This window comes from Atractosteus spatula, chromosome 14 (genome assembly GCF_055471065.1).
Source record: "Atractosteus spatula isolate fAtrSpa1 chromosome 14, fAtrSpa1.hap1, whole genome shotgun sequence".
In the NCBI taxonomy this organism is placed as follows: Eukaryota; Metazoa; Chordata; class Actinopteri; order Semionotiformes; family Lepisosteidae; genus Atractosteus; species Atractosteus spatula.
This window is the reverse complement of record NC_142719.1, coordinates 40,646,199-40,666,362: the sequence shown is the minus strand read 5'-3', so window position 1 is coordinate 40,666,362 and position 20,164 is coordinate 40,646,199. Positions and strand designations below refer to the sequence as shown.

General features: G+C 45.2%; 2 protein-coding genes across 4 annotated transcripts in view; one reads left to right on the top strand and one right to left on the bottom strand.

The window, feature by feature from the left end:
• Positions 1-1,797, top strand: part of LOC148821345 (F-BAR and double SH3 domains protein 1-like) — a 35,430-nt gene extending 33,633 nt beyond the window's left edge. Inside the window, exon 20 of one of the 2 annotated variants that reach the window (XM_088932418.1) lies at positions 162-1,797. In XM_088932418.1, coding sequence (XP_088788544.1) covers positions 162-212 — 51 coding nt within the window. In that variant the 3' untranslated portion in view covers positions 213-1,797. The remainder of the gene's footprint in view (positions 1-161) is intronic. The other variant, XM_088932420.1, reaches the window with a different exon arrangement.
• A 798-nt stretch (positions 1,798-2,595) lies between these two features.
• Positions 2,596-19,971, bottom strand: rell2 (RELT like 2). 2 transcript variants are annotated; one of them, XM_088932416.1, is made up of 7 exons: positions 19,863-19,971; positions 18,997-19,111; positions 12,599-12,838; positions 10,842-10,910; positions 10,235-10,298; positions 8,216-8,395; positions 2,596-7,555 (listed from the first exon to the last, which is right to left on the bottom strand). In XM_088932416.1, exons 3-7 carry the CDS (start codon positions 12,789-12,791, stop codon positions 6,865-6,867), a joined length of 1,197 nt encoding a protein of 398 aa, XP_088788542.1. In that variant the 5' UTR covers positions 12,792-12,838; positions 18,997-19,111; positions 19,863-19,971; the 3' UTR covers positions 2,596-6,864. The 2 variants fall into 2 exon arrangements, with proteins under 2 accessions (XP_088788542.1, XP_088788543.1); XM_088932417.1 differs by lacking the exon at positions 19,863-19,971 and having other exon boundaries at positions 18,997-19,166.
• Between the last annotated feature and the right edge of the window lie 193 nt (positions 19,972-20,164).

Sequence of the window (20,164 nt, the reverse complement as noted above, 5' to 3'; positions counted from 1 at the left end):
TAGTGTGCAGGATTCGAACCCGCGCAAGGAGACCTTAATGGATTTCTAGTCCCATCGGCTTGAACGCTCAGCCGCGACTGCGTGACAGCGGCCGCCGGGCTCAGCCGTGTGTCCCTCCAGGGGTACGGGGGGTTTTACGAGCTGCTGTCTGGTTGCTACAGATGCGCGCCCCCCCCCTGCCCCCAGCACACAGACGCTCCCCGGCGCCCTAAAGGAGACGAGGGGATGAAGAGGGAGACGAGCAGAGACCAGGCGGAGGGCTGGGAGGCCTCGGTCTCTCCTTCTGCTGTTTGATCCGCGACCTGTCAGCCTGACAGCATAACGGGACCAGGCACCACCTCCAGCCGACACGCCCCGGACACTTGACTGCACTCTTCAGCAACAGTGCTGCCCCCTGGTGGCTGTCTGTGGCACGGGGGAACTACCACAGCCCAACAGAAGTGCTGTTCAGAAACATGGTGGGGTGGCCGTTCCCACTCCATTGTATCCTCACCGTTTTCTATAAAGAATCCGTGTTCTGCATCAGCATCTTGGGTCTAAAGGTCTTTAGTCTTTAGTTAAACTCACTTCTTCCATGTGTATCTATGGGCAATTGTAGTGTGTCACAGTAACGTTTTTTATAACAGGAGGGTGAGACACTTGTACTCCAGTCAGTCAAATCAGGGATTTGAAGGACAGCAAACAGTTTTGATCAGCTGTTCTCTGTCCGTGTCAGGTGGCAAACTATCATTTGTCAAACAAAGCCCATTTCTAAAATATTTGCTGAAGCGTGCTTTCTTCCCATTGTTTTGTTCATGATGCTGTGAGATCTGAGAATTTAATTGGGCACCTTGAGCCAGATTTCCACTGAAGAAAGCTAGTCCCTTTCCGATGTTATGTGAGCACGTTTCATCAGCATTATGTGTGTATTTTATTGCCGTTTCTAAATTTTCAACCTAAATCCGAGAGCTGTCTGCGCTTCAATACTCTTGGTCCCAACTTATGCCTCGGTGAAGCATCGCTCGCAATCCTAAAGGTTTAGAGATGCTCCAGCTTAACTCGGTCTCTGTGTTGTTATTTTTATTTATTAAATTCTTTATAGCAAAACTATTTAATTTTAATTACTTTTATATGTAATATATTTTGTTATTCATTTCAAATATTTTCCTTTCATTTCAAACTCTCGCTGCTACTTAGAATGTAAATTATACAGTGGTGTTTGAGAACAATTGTTTGCACAGCTTGGCTCTTTCTTAATTCATGTGAGACGGCTGAAATATTCTGCTCAGCGACAGATCTGGGAGATTTTCCATAGATACTGTATTAAGGCTTCTTTGGCCTTCAAAGGACAGAAAGTAAGTAAAAGGCTAAAACTGGAATATCTTTATTCATGGGAGCATAACGCAAATGTTACAGTATTACAGTCTTGTACATTGCTGGAAGAGAAAGATATTAGATCAAATTCATTTAACAATATTTAATTACATCTCTTGATAAGAGAAAAACCTACTTAGAGCGACCTGACTTTGGTGCTCTTAAGTAGAAGAATTTCCCAGCTGTATTGGAGTCCTGCTCAGTGTACGTTTTGTTATTTTACCGTCTTAGAATTGGAATGGGCAAGTGGATTGTTTTCGGTTTTTGTTAGTTTGCATCTGTTGTGAGGGGCAGATGCAGTCTACTCTGTGACCAGAGTGATGCAGCAAGGTTTCTTTTAATGCCCTTAGTAATGTGAAAAATAGCAGTTTGTTTCAACTATGCAAGGCTGTCATTTGTATATGTATTGCTGCACAAATAAAAAATAACACTAGTTTGAGCGTGGTACCGTGGTCTGTGTGCCAGTTCCTCTCTCCAGCCTGTCGACAGCGGGCTACACCTGCAGTTGCTGTTGGCGGGGATCATGGACATCACCTAGAGGCCATTAATACATGGTTTCTGAGGAGGGGAAAAACTATATAGCTTGAAGACGCAATAGAACATCAGAAGGTTTTTCTTTTCATTTTTCTTAATTAGTAGTTAATTGATCCAAGAATGTCATCCAGCCATTGAAAGAAGCTGGGGCATAGGCTTCAACAGCATGGCTGGTTAGCTTGTTCCATACACCCACAACCCTCTGGGTAAAGAAGCGTCTCCTGTTCTTGTTTGAAAACCCACTTCCATGTAGTTTCCTCTTGTGTCCTCTGGCAAAGAGCTGTGTGAGTACAGTAGTTAGCATGCAACTGCAATCAGCTCTAACAGGACGTCTCCTCCTTAGTGTGAACTACTGCAAAACTTAGAAACATCTTTCTTCTTTTTATGAGGAGCAAAACGTGACAGAGGTGTACAAGTGATAGGTCACACGAAAAGCGAATCACGGCAAAACTGGTCAGTGTGGATATATGATTCCTGTGGCTGTTCAACTGCTATTTAATCAGGCTTTGGAGTGTTGCTGGAGGCTTTGTAGGAGTCGGCAGAATGAACATCGTCCTGGCCAGCTACCTGAGGTGAAGCAGTCAGTTAATAGTGAAAAGACAATAATAGGAATGTGTATTTTAAAATGGCAAAGGGAAAGGATTTGAAATCAGCCATATTTACACTTCAGCTACAATTCTAAAAGAAGATGCACCGGCTCACCCATTGTTAAAAATGCATAGTTTTGATTTTTTATTTAATTTAAAACTGCAGAGTACAATTTCATTTACAGTACAGAATTTGTATTGATTGCATTTCCAAGTTCAAGGCTTGAATATTATTTCTACTTTCATTAACCCAGCATATATAATATATACTGTACAAATACGTTGTTTTTTTTTGCTACAGGTATTTCTAGATTGATTTTTCCAATGTAGATGCATGCAGTATATACCATTGTTACTTGTTAAGGCCACTATACACACACACACATACATATATGTTTTGTTGCTGTTGTTACACTTGACGAAAGTGACAGGTTGCTTGTGAGAGACGGACTCTGGTGTCGCTCCTGTGATGAAGCTGTCATGGTCGGCACTGGGTATTCAGTCTAGGTGATGGATACTCGAATTTAGTAGCACCTTTGACCCAGTGAAGGACGCCTTCCGATTGGTGGAGCCTGTCACCTCTCTTTAAGACAGACTCTTGATCCCCAGAACTACCGTTTTCTACAACAACAGGCGTGGTTCATGGCGGAACCGTACTCCACAGTGGGCTTGTTTCACACGTGCATATACTCAGTCTGCTGGTGACACGCTTGTGGATGTGCGATCATTGTACAAAAGGTTTGTTTGTTTTTTTTTAAATTTAATTTAGTAAACTCCAAAAAATACTGACCTTTAAAGTACACTCCCTCAAAATCGAACCCCGTAATCGGATATAAGTAATATTATTAACGGGTTCATTAATTGTTTGAAGGAATACCTTTTAATTGTATTTTACAATTATGGCCAGTTAGTGGCCTCTCGTACTGTAATCTACTGTACATACCTGGAGCAACTTTCAAGCTGTTTACTCCTACACAAAATTCTCTGTGGCTGTTTAACTTTTCACCTATAGTCAATCTTTAAACTCTAAAAGTGTATGAAAAAATAAAATTCTCTACTTTATATATCTATGCTGCCTCCTGATAAATCTGAACCTTGAAAATTGTACAGCTTATTTCAGAAAGCCGAGAGCGAATTTTACAATTTTAACATTCAGATTTGCTTCCTTATAAGTTAAAAAGGCTCATTAGTTTTAAAACTATTTCTCTAAAAAGCTTTGATATGTTACTGAACGAAATGGATAAATCTAAACTCTTAAATGCGCCAGACACAATTTTTGTCTTATTGAGGATTTCCAATGTTAATGCCAGGATTACTGAAAGGCAATGCAGATTATGAAAGGGCATCCTGAGAAGTCTTTTTTCTGGAATAAGTTAATAGCTCTTGAGACCTTGGCCCCTAAAGCTAACCCTTACCTATTTATTGTTGAAATCAGTCTCAGATATTTCTATGTAGGATATTAATAGTGAGCACTGCTGATGGTAAGGATTTGTGCAAAATATTGTAACGCTTACGGCCGACAGGTACTGTGTAAGAGCCGGCGTACCAGAGCAGGTGACGTCACCGCCCTTCCCAGTGATAGCAGGACCACAGCCCCTGGGCTGTGGAGAGATCTCTCTTTAGCTCACTGGGCTGGGTCCCTGCTGAGTGACGCGGGAGTCCCGGGTTCGAGCCCCGGACGGTGGGGGGCCGACCTAATGCGGCAAGGGCGCCCGCCTGAGACCCCGTTGCGTTACAATATTTTTCTGGGTGAGGGAGTCTTACCCATTATTCCTTTTGTGCTAAAACTACTTCACTTACTGCTCAATTCCCACTGCAATGGTTCGTGACGCCTGTGACTGTATCGTGTATAGTGAGCAGAGATGTCCTGGGATATTTCTTTCAGCCGAGATCAGCAGAAATTCTGTCAGGAGCGGCTCTAAAATTTCTGACCCCCTTAGCCAGTAACTTCCCCTGACTACCTATAGGTGTATTCATGATTTTGTCCACCAGGGGGCTTTAATGCTCAAAGCAGTCAGCACATTTCCAACAAGAAGAAATCTGACCTTATCTTTTCACCATTTATTTTTTATTATCGTGATTTTGTCGCTCATCAGAGCTAAGTGCGTTGCATCAAAGTGTGTTTTTGTACGGAAAATGTTCAGCTATGCAAACCTTTCCCTTTACACAAATTGCTGACAACAAAACAGCCTACAACCATTATTAAAAATAGAAAATATTATATATTAATACTTTCTTACAAAGTGATAAAATAGAATAAAACTTAAATCTCATGTGCTCACTGACTCAAAGCTGAGTGATGTCTTTGTCGCAGATCAATTTTCAGGGTATCAAACATTCTTATTTGGTTGAAGAAATCGGACGTAGGGTTGCATTATGCTACTTCTGCAATGTAGGAAGATCCTAGAGATTACCAGCAGAATTGTTGTAGCAGAAGGTTGTAAGGGTTCGTCTAGAAGGTGCTGAGACCAACTTGTTGAACCACAAGTAAATTAACTTATTGGTCTCTCAGTTTCATCTGGCACCCAGAAGATGATAATCCAGGGCCAACGTTCTGTGAGGCTGCAGGTGTAGCTGCCGCAAAATCTGTATGGGTGGCCATTACTGTGTGCTCAGAATGGAAATGAGCCAAGTTCAACACTGAGATTTAATGCCCGACGTAAAAGTCTAGAGATACAGAAGAGCCGGGACAGCTGTCAAATCATTTTAAAGAATTTAAAAGAGACATCCGTCTGTTCTGGAACTAAGATGCTCCGAGCAGGACATTGGAAAAGTCAGACTGTTTAACCTACTGCCCCTTCCCCCTCCACATAGTGTTAATTTGCATCTCCCAGGTGTAAGAAATGACCTGTGAAGAGGCATTGGAAATTGAGCTATTTTGTTTCCAGAAAAGACTTGCTTAAAAATGTAGATTTACAATGATATTCTATTACACATAAACACATGGGTTATCTTTGAATAATGTAATGTATACAGGAGAGCTCCTGCTGGCGACTTTGAGAACATGTTTTCTGTGGTCCTGCATGGTGTGCTCCTCATGTCCTTGCTCTGGCGTACACTGGCTGCATCTTTTGGTCACGCTGTTTAAGGGATTGTCTTCATTAGTTATATGACACTTGGCACTGAAAAGGAAGGCGGCATCAATGTACTGATGTACAGAGCCCACCCCTCTGATTAAGGCGGTGAAGGGGCAGGAGGGGATTACGAACTGTAACTGTAATGAAATCCTAATCTCCCGTTCGGCTGCTCCTGAACGTGCGCTCATTGTGTGCAGAGGATTGTCTGCAGTGGGTCTTGAACCCAACGGACAGCTTTTTTTTTCTCAACCCCCCCCCCCCACTGCCTCCACCTCCACAAACTAATTTGTAGTATATGGACAGTGGCAACAGAGAAACAAAATCAATTCCTACTGAGTCAAGGGATTTTTGTGTGTGTGGGAGAAACAGCACATCAGGACCAGCTGGGGAGGAGAAAGTGGTCTTTCTGTTGGGCTGCAGTAGAGATGTTAGCTGCAGTGCAAACAAGATTATTCTGCTAATGAAATTCTAGTTGCAGCAGTGCTGTCTTGCATGCTACATATAATATTGCGCTACAGAGAGGAGCCAATTCTCTCCAATGTGCTTAGAACTGGGCCCCTAAAACAGTGCTGCCAGTTGTGTGGTTACGTATTTAAGTTTGGCTTCATCTGTAAAATGAAAAATAATATCTGTAACTTTCTTGTCTTTTTTTACAGCCTATCTCAGACAGAAGTGCAGTAAGTAATGCATAAGGTATCCAGAGTGTCGCATAATTATTGGCCTCAGATTTCAAAAGTTATTTTCAGAAGCAGTTTAAAATAATCAAGTTCCTTCTCCTTGATTTTGTTTGTAGTCCTCAGAAGGCATTGTTAGGATAACACGCTGTGTGGCAATGAAAGTGTAAGAGGCTAGAGACAGACTGAAATATCTGAGCTAACAATCCCTTACAGGGCAGGGCAACTATTTAATGAGGAAAAGGAGGCTCTTGTACCATCTTGTCAGAAAGAGCCATGAGGATTAAACACTGGTCTAGTTGTGAGATCTCCTATTACCCTCTAGCTGGTAGCCCAAGGAGTGGTGGCCCAAGGCAAACAGCTCTTTATCTGCGATCATCAAGGTAACATTTTAACCAGTGGTCACTAAGCTTTATGCAAGTGCTGGTTCAACCGAACGCCTCGCTGAACCACAGGAGAGATAATGCTGGATCAGTATTTCTTGGCCGATGTATTCCTGACAGTAAAATCTGACACTGGATCACGGCTTCAGCCCCAGTGAGGCTGCCAATGACCCAGTGCAGTCCGGGTGACCCGGGTGTCGCTGATCCACTGCCTTTCTTGGCTGCTCTCACGCCCCTCCTGGCATCACGTTCTTCTTTACCACTTGTGCTGCGTGTGCACCACGATCGACCTCCTCTTGCCCTCCCCAGACTGAGCCCCGTGCCCCGCGGCTCTCAGGCCGCGCAAGACCTCCTCCCCTTCCAGCTCCCGGCTCACCCTGCAGTCCTTGATGTCCTCCATTTCCACCATGTCGTCCTTCCCGTCCTCCATTTGCGCCGTGTCGTCCCCGAAGTCCTCCATCTGGAGGACGGCGTATTCCCTCCGCCGGCCCGGCGCTGCACTCAGGAGAACGATGTCCTCCATCGGCCCTGGGCTGGAGTGAATGCCCGGGACTGGGCAGGTGCCGTTGAGAGTACCTTCTCTGATGGTGGTCACCTCGACAACGCCGTCTTCTCGAGCGGCGGGGCTCTTCTCTGGAGGTGAGGCAGGTGCGCAGCTGTCAGTGCCCCCCGTCTCTGACTGAGCTTGAGTCTTCTTGGCCACGTCTTCCACCTGCTGGGCTCCGGTCTGAGCCACGCCGTCGTTCACCTCTGGGCTGACGTCTTTGAACATGCTCCTCAGATTGTATGCCTCTTGCCCCTTGCGCTGTGACGGGTCGGGCTCCCCCTCTGCCTGGGGGCTGTGATGGTCGGTGCTCTCTGACTGGTCAGCGGGCTGTTGCTCTGTGGTGGGTGGGTTGGTGGTTTCTGTAATGCTGTTCTTCTTACCAATGTAGGTGACTCTGAACCTGAAGAAAAGAGACAGGATTGTTAGGAAAACTGGACTCCAGGCAATAGCCTATGCACGTTGATGAAACCGTGGTGTCCAGGAGAAGGCTAGTTGTGTCAACCCACTGAAAAACAGCCAGGCTATGCATTTCCTCAGTTTCAGATGATAACAAAGGGCTCCACTCAGCACTGCAGAACATGATGGGGCTCACTCATCTGGAGGACAGACGCCACCTTGGAGCACTTTTTAAAACACCAAGGCAAACCCTTTCTTCCCATCTATGACCCAAAGTCAAATTGTTAAAATGCAAACTTCTAGCTGGAAGTCGAACAGGATGGCACTGGAAACAGATGTGATGGTGTTCCATGGTTTTTTACTGTTCTTTGAGTTTAGATTTGGGTCATGACATTTTCAGACATTTTCAAAGCTGTTTGGGTAGCTTAACAAATTAGCGAAGTGTGACTCCATCTGCAAAGGAGTCTTCTTATTGGTCACAAAATATACAGCGAGCCAATAGCAAATCACATACGAAGAAAAAATCAAACACGTAAAATTAAAAAGTAAATCATTTAACGAAACTTTGGACCGATTGGGTAGGCCTAGGATCAATCAGGGTGGCTACGCCCCTGCGCAGAACTGCAGGCCCCGGTTGGCCAGCGGCCAGTGCAGCAGACCTCACCTCCCCACTGAGAAGACCGTGTGCTCTCCGGGCCGGGCCTTGCTCCTGGCCACCCGGCTCCGGCCGCGGGCCTTCCTGGTGCGGCCCTGGACGCAGTGGAGGCAGGCATTGCGGTCGCTGCCCGAGTGCACGGTGTGGTGGTGGGGCGGCAGGGTTCCGGCGCTCTCCTTGCGCGGCAGTCTGTTCGGGAGCAGGACACACAGGAGCACATGGGTCAAACGCGCGCCCTGTTTCGGGGGGGGACCTGCAGTCCCAGTTTCTCAGGCAGGTTATTCATTCCCCGTCACGAAATAAATTCCCCTTTAATGGCGACTGAAAGCTGGTACCACAAGAAAACGCTGTATGTGTTTTTTAACAAATCTGATGCCGGTTATGGTTGCCGTATCCCACAGTGCCTCAGAGAGTCCCACCGTGTATGAGCAGTGCAGGCGGCTCATCATTGCTGTTGACTTAGCACCATGAGGCTCACCATCAATTCTCTGTCATTTTTACATGTCAGGAGAAAACAGCAGACTATCGTTATCAATGTCTTAAGATTATGTCCCATGTTGAAGTCCTAGAAAGCTGTACACTAGGCCTGAGAGACATACCCTTCTGTTCCACAGCAGCTGGTAAACTAAAGCCTGCTCTTGGCTGAGACTGGTGCCTTTTTGTAATCTGCTCAATTCCTTGCCTCCAGCTCCGTACTGCATAAATTTCAATGGCAGCCCCTGACATTACAGAAAAAAAAAATGAATCAATGATACTGCGTCGGACTCTGGCAGTAAGACAGGACCTGACTGAGAACCATGAAAGTGAGAAACAGAATCGGCGATGGATGATCCCGGCTGTACATTTTCCTCTACACCCTCCCTCTCCTTCTCTCTAGCTTTGTGTCAGGGCTCTGTCTCCCGGAGCAGGCCGCTGAAGACGCCGCAGATATGAGCCAGGGCATATGCAGGCAGAATGTCAATGGGCAGGCTGAGCTCTGTTGTACTCAATCAATTCAATCGCACGTTTGGCTTAAAAAAAAACAACCCATGCCCAGAGCTGCCCTGGTGTGAGGAACCAAGAAAACTCCCAGAGTGCTTTAACAGCTGCGTGTCAGCAGTGACAGAGGACATGAGTGGTACTCTCCCAAGATAAATTGCAAATACTGAAAATGACCGTCACAACAATAATGTCCAGATGAAACAGTCTGGTCGCAGGACACCTACGTATCTGTTGTTTTGTTTCTGGAACTACAGAGGTTTCACACAGTTAATATCTTCTGCTGAGAAACCTTCAGAAGGACATCTTAGCATCTCACTGGGGGTCCAGTTACCTGCCTCTGCAAGGACACCCTTGCTGAGCTTTGTAGGGAGCCCACCAGGGACTGACAGTCCTTGGAAGCAGGCGACCCACAAGGCCAACTGGACTGGGGCTCTCCGTGACCAGGGCTGGACACCTCGGATCCAATTGCTCTTTAGCCCTCTCTTAACTGATCAGGTGACTGTCTTGGTTCATCAATATCTTAATAGGTGTTGCCAATCTACAGAAACAGCAGTCCTATAAGACTAACTGGATTTGGTTCCGCTGCCTTAAATAGTGTCTGATCTCACAGTGCAATCGACATGAAGCACGTGCAGAGGTTTGTTGGCCAGGTCTGTGCCAGATGATGGAAAACAGAAGTGGAACAGGCTAGAATTCCCAGACAATATATTACCTGGGCTCACAAACATAAATGTATCAAATCTGTGAGTGGTTACATTTATATAAAATGTCATCCCTGACAATGATTACATAAATAATCAGTTCTAGGAGCTCAGAGAGAATTTGTCTGTTCTAACTTAAATTAGAAGCTTATAACGTTTATCTGCTATACTTTTGAGCAGCAACTCTGCACCCTCAGAACTATTGTGGCACTGTTTGAAACTTCTGCAACATTACTGGCACAAGAAACATACTGAGTAAAAAATGTTCAAGGGGGTCAGTTATTAGATGGACCTTTAAAACACACATGCTTATGTTCATACGCACGCAAACAACTTTAATTTGTACCTTTGGTCCACGGGATCTGGTACATTCTGGTTTACCAACATCTCCTTCAGGGCTTCTACATTTGCTACAAGGAGAGACAATAATGATGTTAACAATCTCACACACAAATCATGGAGACATGCAAACTCCACACAGACAGGCAACCCAGCCTGGAATGGGACCTTGAACCCTGGAGCTCTATCATCACCACAACCATGATACCCTAACGTTTCAAAACTCCTTCAAAAACATGAGGTCCCTAAGGGGTGATGTGCCTAAGGCAGAGGAGTTTGTTTTGTCTCCTGCACCTGCAGGAAGTAGGGGAAAGTCTCACAAACTCATCAAAACTGAAAAAACAACAGCTACATTTATTTAACAACACCCCTCCCGTAAAAGTCAACTCTAAGGGCTAAGAAAACACCCACGCTCGAAGAAAATAATTCAGATGCAAAGATTCTGTGATTAATTGAATAAACATGTAAATAGCCAGAGCGAAAAATAGCTTTTAAAAACAACATAACAATTAGGCAACATTAGTGATATGTGTCTAATGTCTGGTAGCAGATAACAACGCAGTGGTTTTCCACAGAAGTGCGCTGCACAGCCGGAATATTGCCTGTTCACTTGCCTTCGTTTTCAATGATGCACTTCAAGATCTGCTCCACTGTGTCCTGGTTAGGATCTTCCGCTTCCTCCTCTGAAAGACAAGGGGGAGAACGAAGGGCCTCAGAAAAAGTGAATCAGTCAGTAACAAGTCTATTCATATTCTCTTCAGTCATGGAAACTGAGAGGGTGTTTTAAAGGCCATGTGGTTACTTTGACAATTAAAGGCTTTGAACAGGTGTTTCAGCTGAGAACTGCGCTTGACAGGTCATGACAAGGACACTCTTGAAAACAAGCTCTCTTAACGCCATCCTGCTGGGAACAATTAAGGAAGAATAAATATAGGTTAAATTGCTAAAGACACATCTGGCTAAGTAAGAAGAGTGTTCTAAATACATCATTGCACTGCTGAAATACCCACAAAGGAACAAACTGCCAGTGCAAAATGTAACCATGCCTTTCCAAAAATCCGATTCCAGCCTTCATGAAACAAGGAGCTTTATAGCTTATTAGTGGCTTCACTGATTTTTATTACTGTTCAGAGAGGCTGACACTTACATGCAATCAATATAATAAATGGGTAATTTACTGTATTGCCAGTTTTACCATATTGATTGTAATTGGTTTACTGACTGTCATGTAAGCCAGAATGTGGCACTTTATCCAGATCTTTAACAGTCACAAACCTCACGCAATCCTGTTCAGGCATACTGTATTTCTGTCTCATCTTTTGAGAAACACAGTCAAAAAAGCATATAACTTTACTGACCAAATAAATATATACCTCTGTAACAACTGGTGCTCTGTTTTACTGGTGTTCTGTCTACATCTGGTGTATATGTGCAATACGTGGAACTGACATGGGCAATTTATTGATTATTCACAACTGTGCGATAGTTGCACTAGTTACCTACTCTGTGCAATATGCTTGGGAGTGTGCAATATCTATACTGTGTGTTACATCTTCCTTGTGTTCTGTACATTCATACTTTTGTGTGTGTGTGTGCTTTTTCTGTTTCGTTTGTTAGTATTCAATTTTTATTTATCATATGACTATATTTGTACTGTTCTGTGCTGATTGTGCCTGGCTGCTGTAGCACTAGAATTTCCCGCATGAGATTAATAAAGTACCTCCCTGCCTAGACATGGTGGCTTTGCCTGTTGCTTGTGGGCCCTTGTTTTCTCGCCATCACTGGCTGAATCACAATCCCATATTTAAATCTGACCTTTTCGTGTCTTTCAATGCAACGGACGCAGATGGTTACAGCAGGGGGTTAGAATAAGACAGAAATGCTAATATTCCCATGTATATCTAAACAAACCAATAATCTGCAGTCTTTTTCTAGCAATAGCACTGTGTAACATATAGAAATGTAACTTGCAAGTATTATTATCAGTAGTAGTAGTAGTAGTAGTAGTAGTAGTAGTGTGGTAGCAGCAGTAGTAGTATTATTATAAGTTGTGTTAGCAGCAGTAGTAGTATTATTATTAGTTGTGTTAGCAGCAATAGTAGTAGTACTATTAGTGTGGTAGCAGCAGTAGTAGTAGTACTATTAGTTGTGGTAGCAGTAGTAGTAGTATTATTAGTGTGGTAGCAGCAGTAGTAGTAGTATTAGTTGTGGTAGCAGCAGTAGTAGTATTATTACTGTGGTAGCAGTAGTAGTATTATTATTAGTTGTGGTAGCAGCAGTAGTAGTAGTATTATTACTGTGTTAGCAGCAATAGTAGTATTTTTAGCAGTAGTAAAATGCTGGCCCGTCGTCTCCGAGCTCCCTTGCCCACCTCCTGTGCCCACGGCCAGCTTGTCCTCGCACTCCTCCTCTGGCTCTCCTGTGCGGCAGCGGTATCCCTTCTTCTTCAGCACGTGGCAGATCAGGAAGCCCAACAGGCCCGTGAGGAAGAAGAAGAGGACCAGGATGAAGATCATGTAGTTGGGAGGGGCTTCCCCCCCAGGCGGGGTCTCCTGGTCCGCCATCCCTGTCTCCCCAGAGTCGGAGCCGGAGCCGGAGCCGGAGCGAGGTCCTGAAACAGCAGAGGCGCGTGTCAGCGCGTGTGAGCGTGTCTGTCATTTATCCAGGCCCGTTCGCGAGTGACGTCAGCCCTTGACGTCACATCCACGACAGAACGCCAGGAGTTCCCTCTGTCCCGCTGGCGTGTCCTGGACTGAAGCTTCTTGCGTTGGGCAGATAACCCACCCAACCCATGATCCTGTACAGCAGGAGATTAAGCAGACGGTTTTATCTCCCCCTCCAGCTGGGCTTCTGGGGGAGCGTCTCCGAGCTCCTGTGCCAGGGGTTCACCCACACCCACAGTTGTTTTTCACCATGAGAACAGAACAGCAGATTCTACTGCTCAAGGGGTCGTTCGAATGCCACCCCATCAGTGAAAGTCAACTCACTGATTTGACTCCGCTTAGCTCTCAGTAACTGCGTTAAACCTGTTCATTCGGCGAGCTGCACAAACTCACATTTTCAGATTTTTTTTTGTTTACCATTGATGCTGTTAAAGTACAACATAATAAGCAAGAAGTGGATCTCGATGTGCTCTACATATCATGCACTGCATCCTGCAGTGAAGCGCAGCCCCTGTGGAGGAGACAGCCGGCAGCAGCCACAACAAAGCCTGCAGCCCCACTACCCAGCAGACAAGGCTGAGCAACAAAAATCACTTCATCATTTGAACTAAGGGAAAATACCGATTGACCAGACTGGCAAATCCACATGGAATTAAGACAGAGCACTGGGGTTAGCACTCTTACAAACAGTGTTGTGGGTCCTTTAATGACATCTCATTGAAAGGACCGCACCTCCTTTTGCACAGTGTCCCTGGACACCGAACTGGGGATCACAATGAAATGAAACGGATGAACTGTGGTTCAGAGGGGAGAGCACCACCTATTGGTCCACCAACGCCACCTACAGCAGCAGCTAACGAGGAATCCAGATGGTGTCACAATCAGAAGACAATGAAGCCTCCCTAGAGCTAAGCATGATGTTTCCTTCCTGAAAAGCTTTGCTTTTCTTGGGTCTCCAATGGATTTCATTTTGTTTCACTTTCCATCTGAGCCATGCTTTTATCACGATTTCACTGTGCCTCAGTACACTTTACTCTGGATTCACTACCTTTGCAAGGGGTATCTTACAAACACGGTACAAGAAATCACAAGAAAATCTAAATATAAGACACTATCAATATGGGAGACAAAGTAAAGCAGCTTAAAGCTTATTTTTTTTCCCCAAGCACTGAAAAAAGACATTGTTACAAACTCTAAATTCTAACAGTATTTCAGTGTTTATGCAGTAAAATGGTAAAAGCACATTCCCAATATATCATTTACAGTGAATGGTTCATAACAGTTTACTCTCCTGCCACCTCAATAAAACACAAAAAGGACAAACGGGGGGAAAAGTGATGTGATTGTTGTTCTACACTTCTGTTACTCACGTACGGACCTAAAAGAAGACCACAATTTGAACACCTACATTTAACTCTATTAAACCAGCATTTCCTTTAACTAATATTCCATATAACAGCCTGGCTCTGGAACTTTCACCGATAGAAAGCTACTCTTAACATGGATATCAAGCTGTGTAACATCCCATCTTTTTCAGAGCTGGAAATGTTTTATTTCTTGAAACACTTTCAAAGACCTAGGATGTTTTTCTGGCAACCAACGACATGACATTTCCTGAGTCTAGAGTGAAGATCCAGTGACCCTTCATCCTGTACTGATCTTACATAAATAATGGAGATATTTTACTGAGACACTAGGGACCGTTTTTAGTTTTCAGACCGAAAAAGCCAGAAAAAGAAAAACTTAGACCTCTCACTCCCCTTGCCCCTTTTATCTTGTTTATCCCACTCCGCTGCAAATTCTACATTTTCTCTTGCTCTCACACAGACACCTCTGTCTCCTTGGTGGGCACTGTGGCATGCTCATGGCAAGAACAAAAATCTGTTGTTTTCCCGCACAAACCTGGTGTTCGGACAAAGGCAGCCTCAGCCTGCTGTAGGACCAACAGAGCATGACGATAACTTCAGTTCTCACACAGAATTGTGGACAGGGAGCACGTTTGTGTTGACGGTCAACAAACAAATGAGCTCATTTCCCCCCCGTTTATTTACACAAAGCATTAGCATTGTCTTTCTTGAACTCTGCAGGCTCTTCAGTGACCAGAACAAACTCAACAGAGGTGGAACAAACACACTTCTCTCGAATCTGAAGAAACTGCATTCCTGGGAGTCAACTCAGCTGAGGTGGGAGGAAATCGAGGGCTCGTGGGACTCGACTGACGCACACGGATATACAGTACCGCACACGGCGAAAAACACACCAGCACCCGCCCGACGCCAGATCTTACCAGTTACTCTTTTGTCAAGTGAACTAAGATGGGAATCATTTTACAGCCAACAACTGCAGCACCTGGAGAGTACTCCCCTTACAAAGGGCATCTTCAGTCTGTTAGATACTATATCGTACGTAACTTCTATCCAGTGTAATTATAAAACTTGCTGGGTGGCTTGGTGACACAGTGATTGCCTTGCAGCAATGGGGCCCTGGGTTCAATTCCGGACCTGGGGTGTTGTCTGTGTGGAACTTGTATGTTCTCACTGGGTTGGCGTGGGTTTCCTCTGCGTGCTCTGATTTCCTCCCAGGGGCCAGAGACATACTGGGAGGTTAAATGGCTTCTGGGAAAATCGGCTCTGGTGGGGGTGTGTGCGTGTCGTGTGTCCTGTGATGGACTGGGATCCTGTCCAGGATGTACCCCGCCTTGTGCCCGTTGCTTGCCAGGACAGGCTCTGCCCCCTCCCCCAACCCTAAATTGGATTAAGTAGTTAGAAAATGGATGGATAAAAATTCCTTTTAAGTATATGACAGTTTTGAAGGAGTCCCAGAGGTCTGAAACTATGATCCAGTATTCGTTTACATTATTCCAATCTTCTGGAACATGTGATGGTTTGAAGGTTGAATTCAGAAGGTTTTGAACTATCTGCAGCCCAATCCCACCCCTTCTTCCAGCAGGACTGCGTCGACTCGAGGCTCTGTTGAGCACGCTGGGATGCTGGGCTGCTCTGCATGTGGTGGACAGGACAGGTGGTGGAAGTGTTGTCTTGTGCGCTGTGCCCACTGCTGAGAGACTCTGTTCGTCTGACTCGGAGGCTGGCAATCCATTGGCTGGTGAGCAGGTAGTGTCACGAAACGAGCATCGCAGCCAAGGCGCAAGCGGGCTCAAACAGCAGACTCGCGTCGGGCATGAATCCTGCACCGCTGGGGAGTTATTCAGGGCTGTGTGAGCAGATAGATGATGCAGCTGGCTCCACTGGCTGTAAGTGCACCCAGCCGCTCTGCAATCGCACGCGCTAGGAGCGAGTGATATGAGTGATACGCTGATTGCGACACCGCGGAGAAGAGAAAGGCCCCCCCCCAACGCCACTGCCTTCTCCCCCCTCCCCTCTCCACCCTTTGATCCCTGTCTGACCTGTAGGAAGAAAAACAGCCTTGTTTCCCTGAAACAGCGAGAGGGAGCAGCCCGGGCCTTCAAAACACTCACGCACACAAACATCTGCGGCACGCACCGCGCCAGCTTGCTCCTCGCTGAAACAGCTCCCAGCTGTGAGTAAGACAGCACAGAGCACGTGACCTGTCACCACACTGTGCCACCCTGTGGGGTTCTGCACCTTTCAGGGAACAAAACGTTTTTGGAAAGAGTTGCTTGTAAAAAGACACAGAAAACCCTTACCGTTCTGAAATGATTGCATGTTCAACACATTTTGTCCGACACAGAAACAGTGTGTCCCTAACGTTGCCTAGAATAAACACGCTCATGATGCCGATGATGAGGGTGATCACGGTGATATTATTACTGCCATAGCAAGAGGTTAGATTGCAACATCATCCTCTATAGCCAAGGTTAAAAACAGAAAACTGTTTTTTACACCTATATTCGAAAATATAAAATATCCAGCAGTAAGTGAGCTAATTATGAAGTCTTGCTAAGTACTGCCCAGCATGTACAGCAGTTCTTCTTATCTCTAATGAACTGATTTAGCTGCGTCTGTCCTTCAGGGCTCAGCTTTCACAGCCTGGCCTCGGGGTAGCACTGTTTGCCCTTGTCTGTCCTGGCTCGACAATAATCACTGTTGCAGTGAAACACTGAAGTCTGCTAATTAATGCTTCATAATGTGCAGAGGTGTCTAAGCAACTGTAGGGTAAATGGTAAGCATTTGAGCTCCCTGTGACTGTGCCTCGTCCTCATGTAAGATTCTACACAGCTGGAGCACTAGAACTCTGTGACAGTAAGCACTGTAACCAAGCAAAGTTACAGTAGCTCCCTGCCCATGCAAAAGCTACAGATGCATTAGAGTGCTTCTCCAGTAAACATCTTCGCAGGCCTTCGATCAAGCACACTTGCACGTGTTGTTGTGCCAGTAATGGTGACCTTGGGTTTTAAGTGTTATATTGCCTGGCGGGGCTAACCGTCTGTACTGTACCTGGAGCGCAACAGCATTTTTTTTCCAAATGAACCCACCGCCCTTGTAAAACATATTTTCGACATTATTTGTTTGTTTTTTTTAGCTAAACAACCACCCTAGGGTAAAAAACGACGTGTTTGGCGTACTGATGCTGGTCGTATACCAAATCACAAACAAAACGGATAAGGAAGATTATATCCTCAAATCACGTCCTGGATGGTTTAGACGGAGGCGGCTAAGCAGGTACAAATTAGAGTCAGCTGTAACCACACCCTCCACCCCTTGTGAACATTAAGACGCAAAGTTGAAATCAGTATATAAAAAACGACACGCAGGCAGCAATTCAAAATCCTTGAATGGACTGGGGTCAGCAGCCCGTTGACTCTGTACTTTTTCTCATGTGAGGACTGTAGCGGTCAGGGATTCCTGGGAAATGAGAATTTGTCTGGTTCCTTGATTTAATACGGTATTCACATGACAACCACAGTGGCCAGCTGTGGAAAAATTCCATCAATCCCTAATGCGAGAAATAACTTCATTCTAGAGTTGAGTTGTGAGTTATGCAACTGGAAAATAATAAATACTACAAGGTGTCATTCATTATTATTATTATTAATAATAAAATTAACAGGCAGTTTAATTTTAAACAATATTACCGTAAATCTTTATGTACAAATGCATGTTTTGTTTGCTACAGGAGTCACGAGATACGGAGAATCTAGCTTCGTTGCTTTGCAATGAAGATTAAATCTAAAGGGTTAACTTTCTCCCTTCCGCACTAAAACCACCCTTGTTTGTTAAATGTTTCACATACACCGCCCCCCCACACACACACTGACACGCTCCTAATTTCCGCGCCCTGATTTCACACGAAAATGGGGTTTAATGTCTATTTATTTAAAAAGAAAAAGATTGCTGAATTCTTTCCTGTCACTTAACTGCTTTCCAATACCTCGCGTCGCCATGACAAAAAAAGAAAGAGAGAGAGAGACTCCAGGGGTGGGAAGAGAAGGAAAAACAACACCGTGCGCGGGTCTAGAGAGATGCAGACTGCTGCCTGCATCTTTTCCAAGTTTCTGATCCCTGATAATGATCTGGTGGGCCCAGCGCGGCCGGTGACACACCTGCCCTTGGGCTTAGAGTCAGACTCCGGGGACACTGATGGGCTGCATCAGTAGCGCGCTGCTGGACGCCGTCTAACACCGTCGCAAGACACACAAATACGGGCACAATGTCTCACCAATAAGCCCGTTTCAACATGTTTCTTTTTATCTCTGCGAAGTGTGGGATGGTTTGTTTGTGTGTGTGTGTGGGGCGGGGGGGTATAATTCAATATTACTAGCATCCTCCATTCCCACTCAAAATAAACAATCCTATAAATATATATTTTTAAAAAAATCTCAGTCTGAGGGGCGTAAGAACGGCATGGGAAAGGCAGTACAGTATGCTTAATGGTCGTTAGCTGCACCGAAGATGAGATGAGACGGAACTGCAAGACGAGCCCTCTGCTTCACGAACACAGCCGTCTCTCCCTGCTCCTGCAGCCCCGCATCACAAACACTAGCCAATGCACCCAGCTCTCTCGCCCGCCCACCTTCCCCGCACGCCCGCTAGCCTCGCTGATCAAGCGGCTCCTGTTCATTGAAGCCCTCTAGTCGCCCCTTCCGTCTTAATGGCAGATTAAGAGAGGAGGAACTTGCGCTTACCGGGTGCTTACAACTGGACGGCGCTGCTCCTGTGCAGGACCATCGAGCGGCGCGGTGCTCCTGAGATCCGGACGAGCGCTGCTCTGAAGGCGCACCGAGGGAGGGAGAGAATCTCCTGCAAGTTATTTAAAGGGAAAAACCTCAAAGCTTTGGATGGGAGTGCTGCGCGTGGAAGGAGACACACGGCCAGCTGCTCCTCTTTCAATTTCTGTGATATGCAAACCCCCTCACTTCAGAAAGGATTTCATCCCCGATCGTATCCGTCATCATATATTGTGCTTTGGTCTCGCTTTACCGTTTCGCTGTAAAATGAACCTCAGCGTGCACTGAGATCAGTCTCCTTCTGAAACGAAAAACTGCCCTTTTTGGAATGTATTGACTACATCGGTATTACTCCGTGTTTAAAAGAGTTTATTCATGTAAAGAAAAAGATAGCATTTCAAGTTAATGTTTTTTTTTTTACTGCGTTATATGAAAAAGGGGGACGGACTCACTCTGACACTGAAAGTGTACATCCAGCGTGGTCTAAAAAGTAGTTTTTTTTAGGGTTAAGGAATGAACCATAAATATTTTGACACCTGAAGACAGAAGGCTCCACAGCTGTTTCTTTCCCTTTCACCATTTCATTTTCATTTTTCCATAAATATTTTGCTTGCTCATAAATACACACACATACACAAAACAATACTCGTTAAATGTCATACGCCCGATGGGAAACGTAGAGGCACTTTCGCCCTGAGTAGACGATACACAGACCAGCTCTATAAGGGAGAGCTTTAAGACGACTTGAAAACATTATAACAGCATAGAAATATATCGATAGAGAAGGCAGTTTCATTCACACCTGGAAGTTTAAAACCCCTTACCATAAAGGCGTATTTCACTGGAACAGTACAGTAATTATGCCTCCGACAGGATAGTCTCTCCAGCTGTCATTCTCAGGGCAGCAGCTGTGTGGTTTATTATCAGCACTGTAGTTGCTGTGCAAGACTGAATTGGTAATGGTACTGTAGCTGCAGCTATGTGAAATCTGGGTGGTTTCGCTTATTTTAAACCCTACTACACCAAGATAACAGGTTCTAGATTATAAGGAGCAAAACAAAATTCTTCACGAGACTCCCCTAACAGTTATTATCCTCAGAATGACTTCGAACAGGGGGGGACGCAG

Excerpts from the sequence above, each read along its gene's own strand:
- rell2 (XM_088932416.1), bottom strand. The coding sequence starts at position 12,791 with ATGGCGGACCAGGAGACCCCGCCTGGGGGGGAAGCCCCTCCCAACTAC. Across the intron at positions 10,911-12,598 it reads GCTGGCCGTGGGCACAGGAG|AGGAGGAAGCGGAAGATCCT; the intron begins GTGGGCAAGGGA and ends CTTGTCTTTCAG. Across the intron at positions 8,396-10,234 it reads CCAGATCCCGTGGACCAAAG|ACTGCCGCGCAAGGAGAGCG; the intron begins GTACAAATTAAA and ends GCTCCCGAACAG.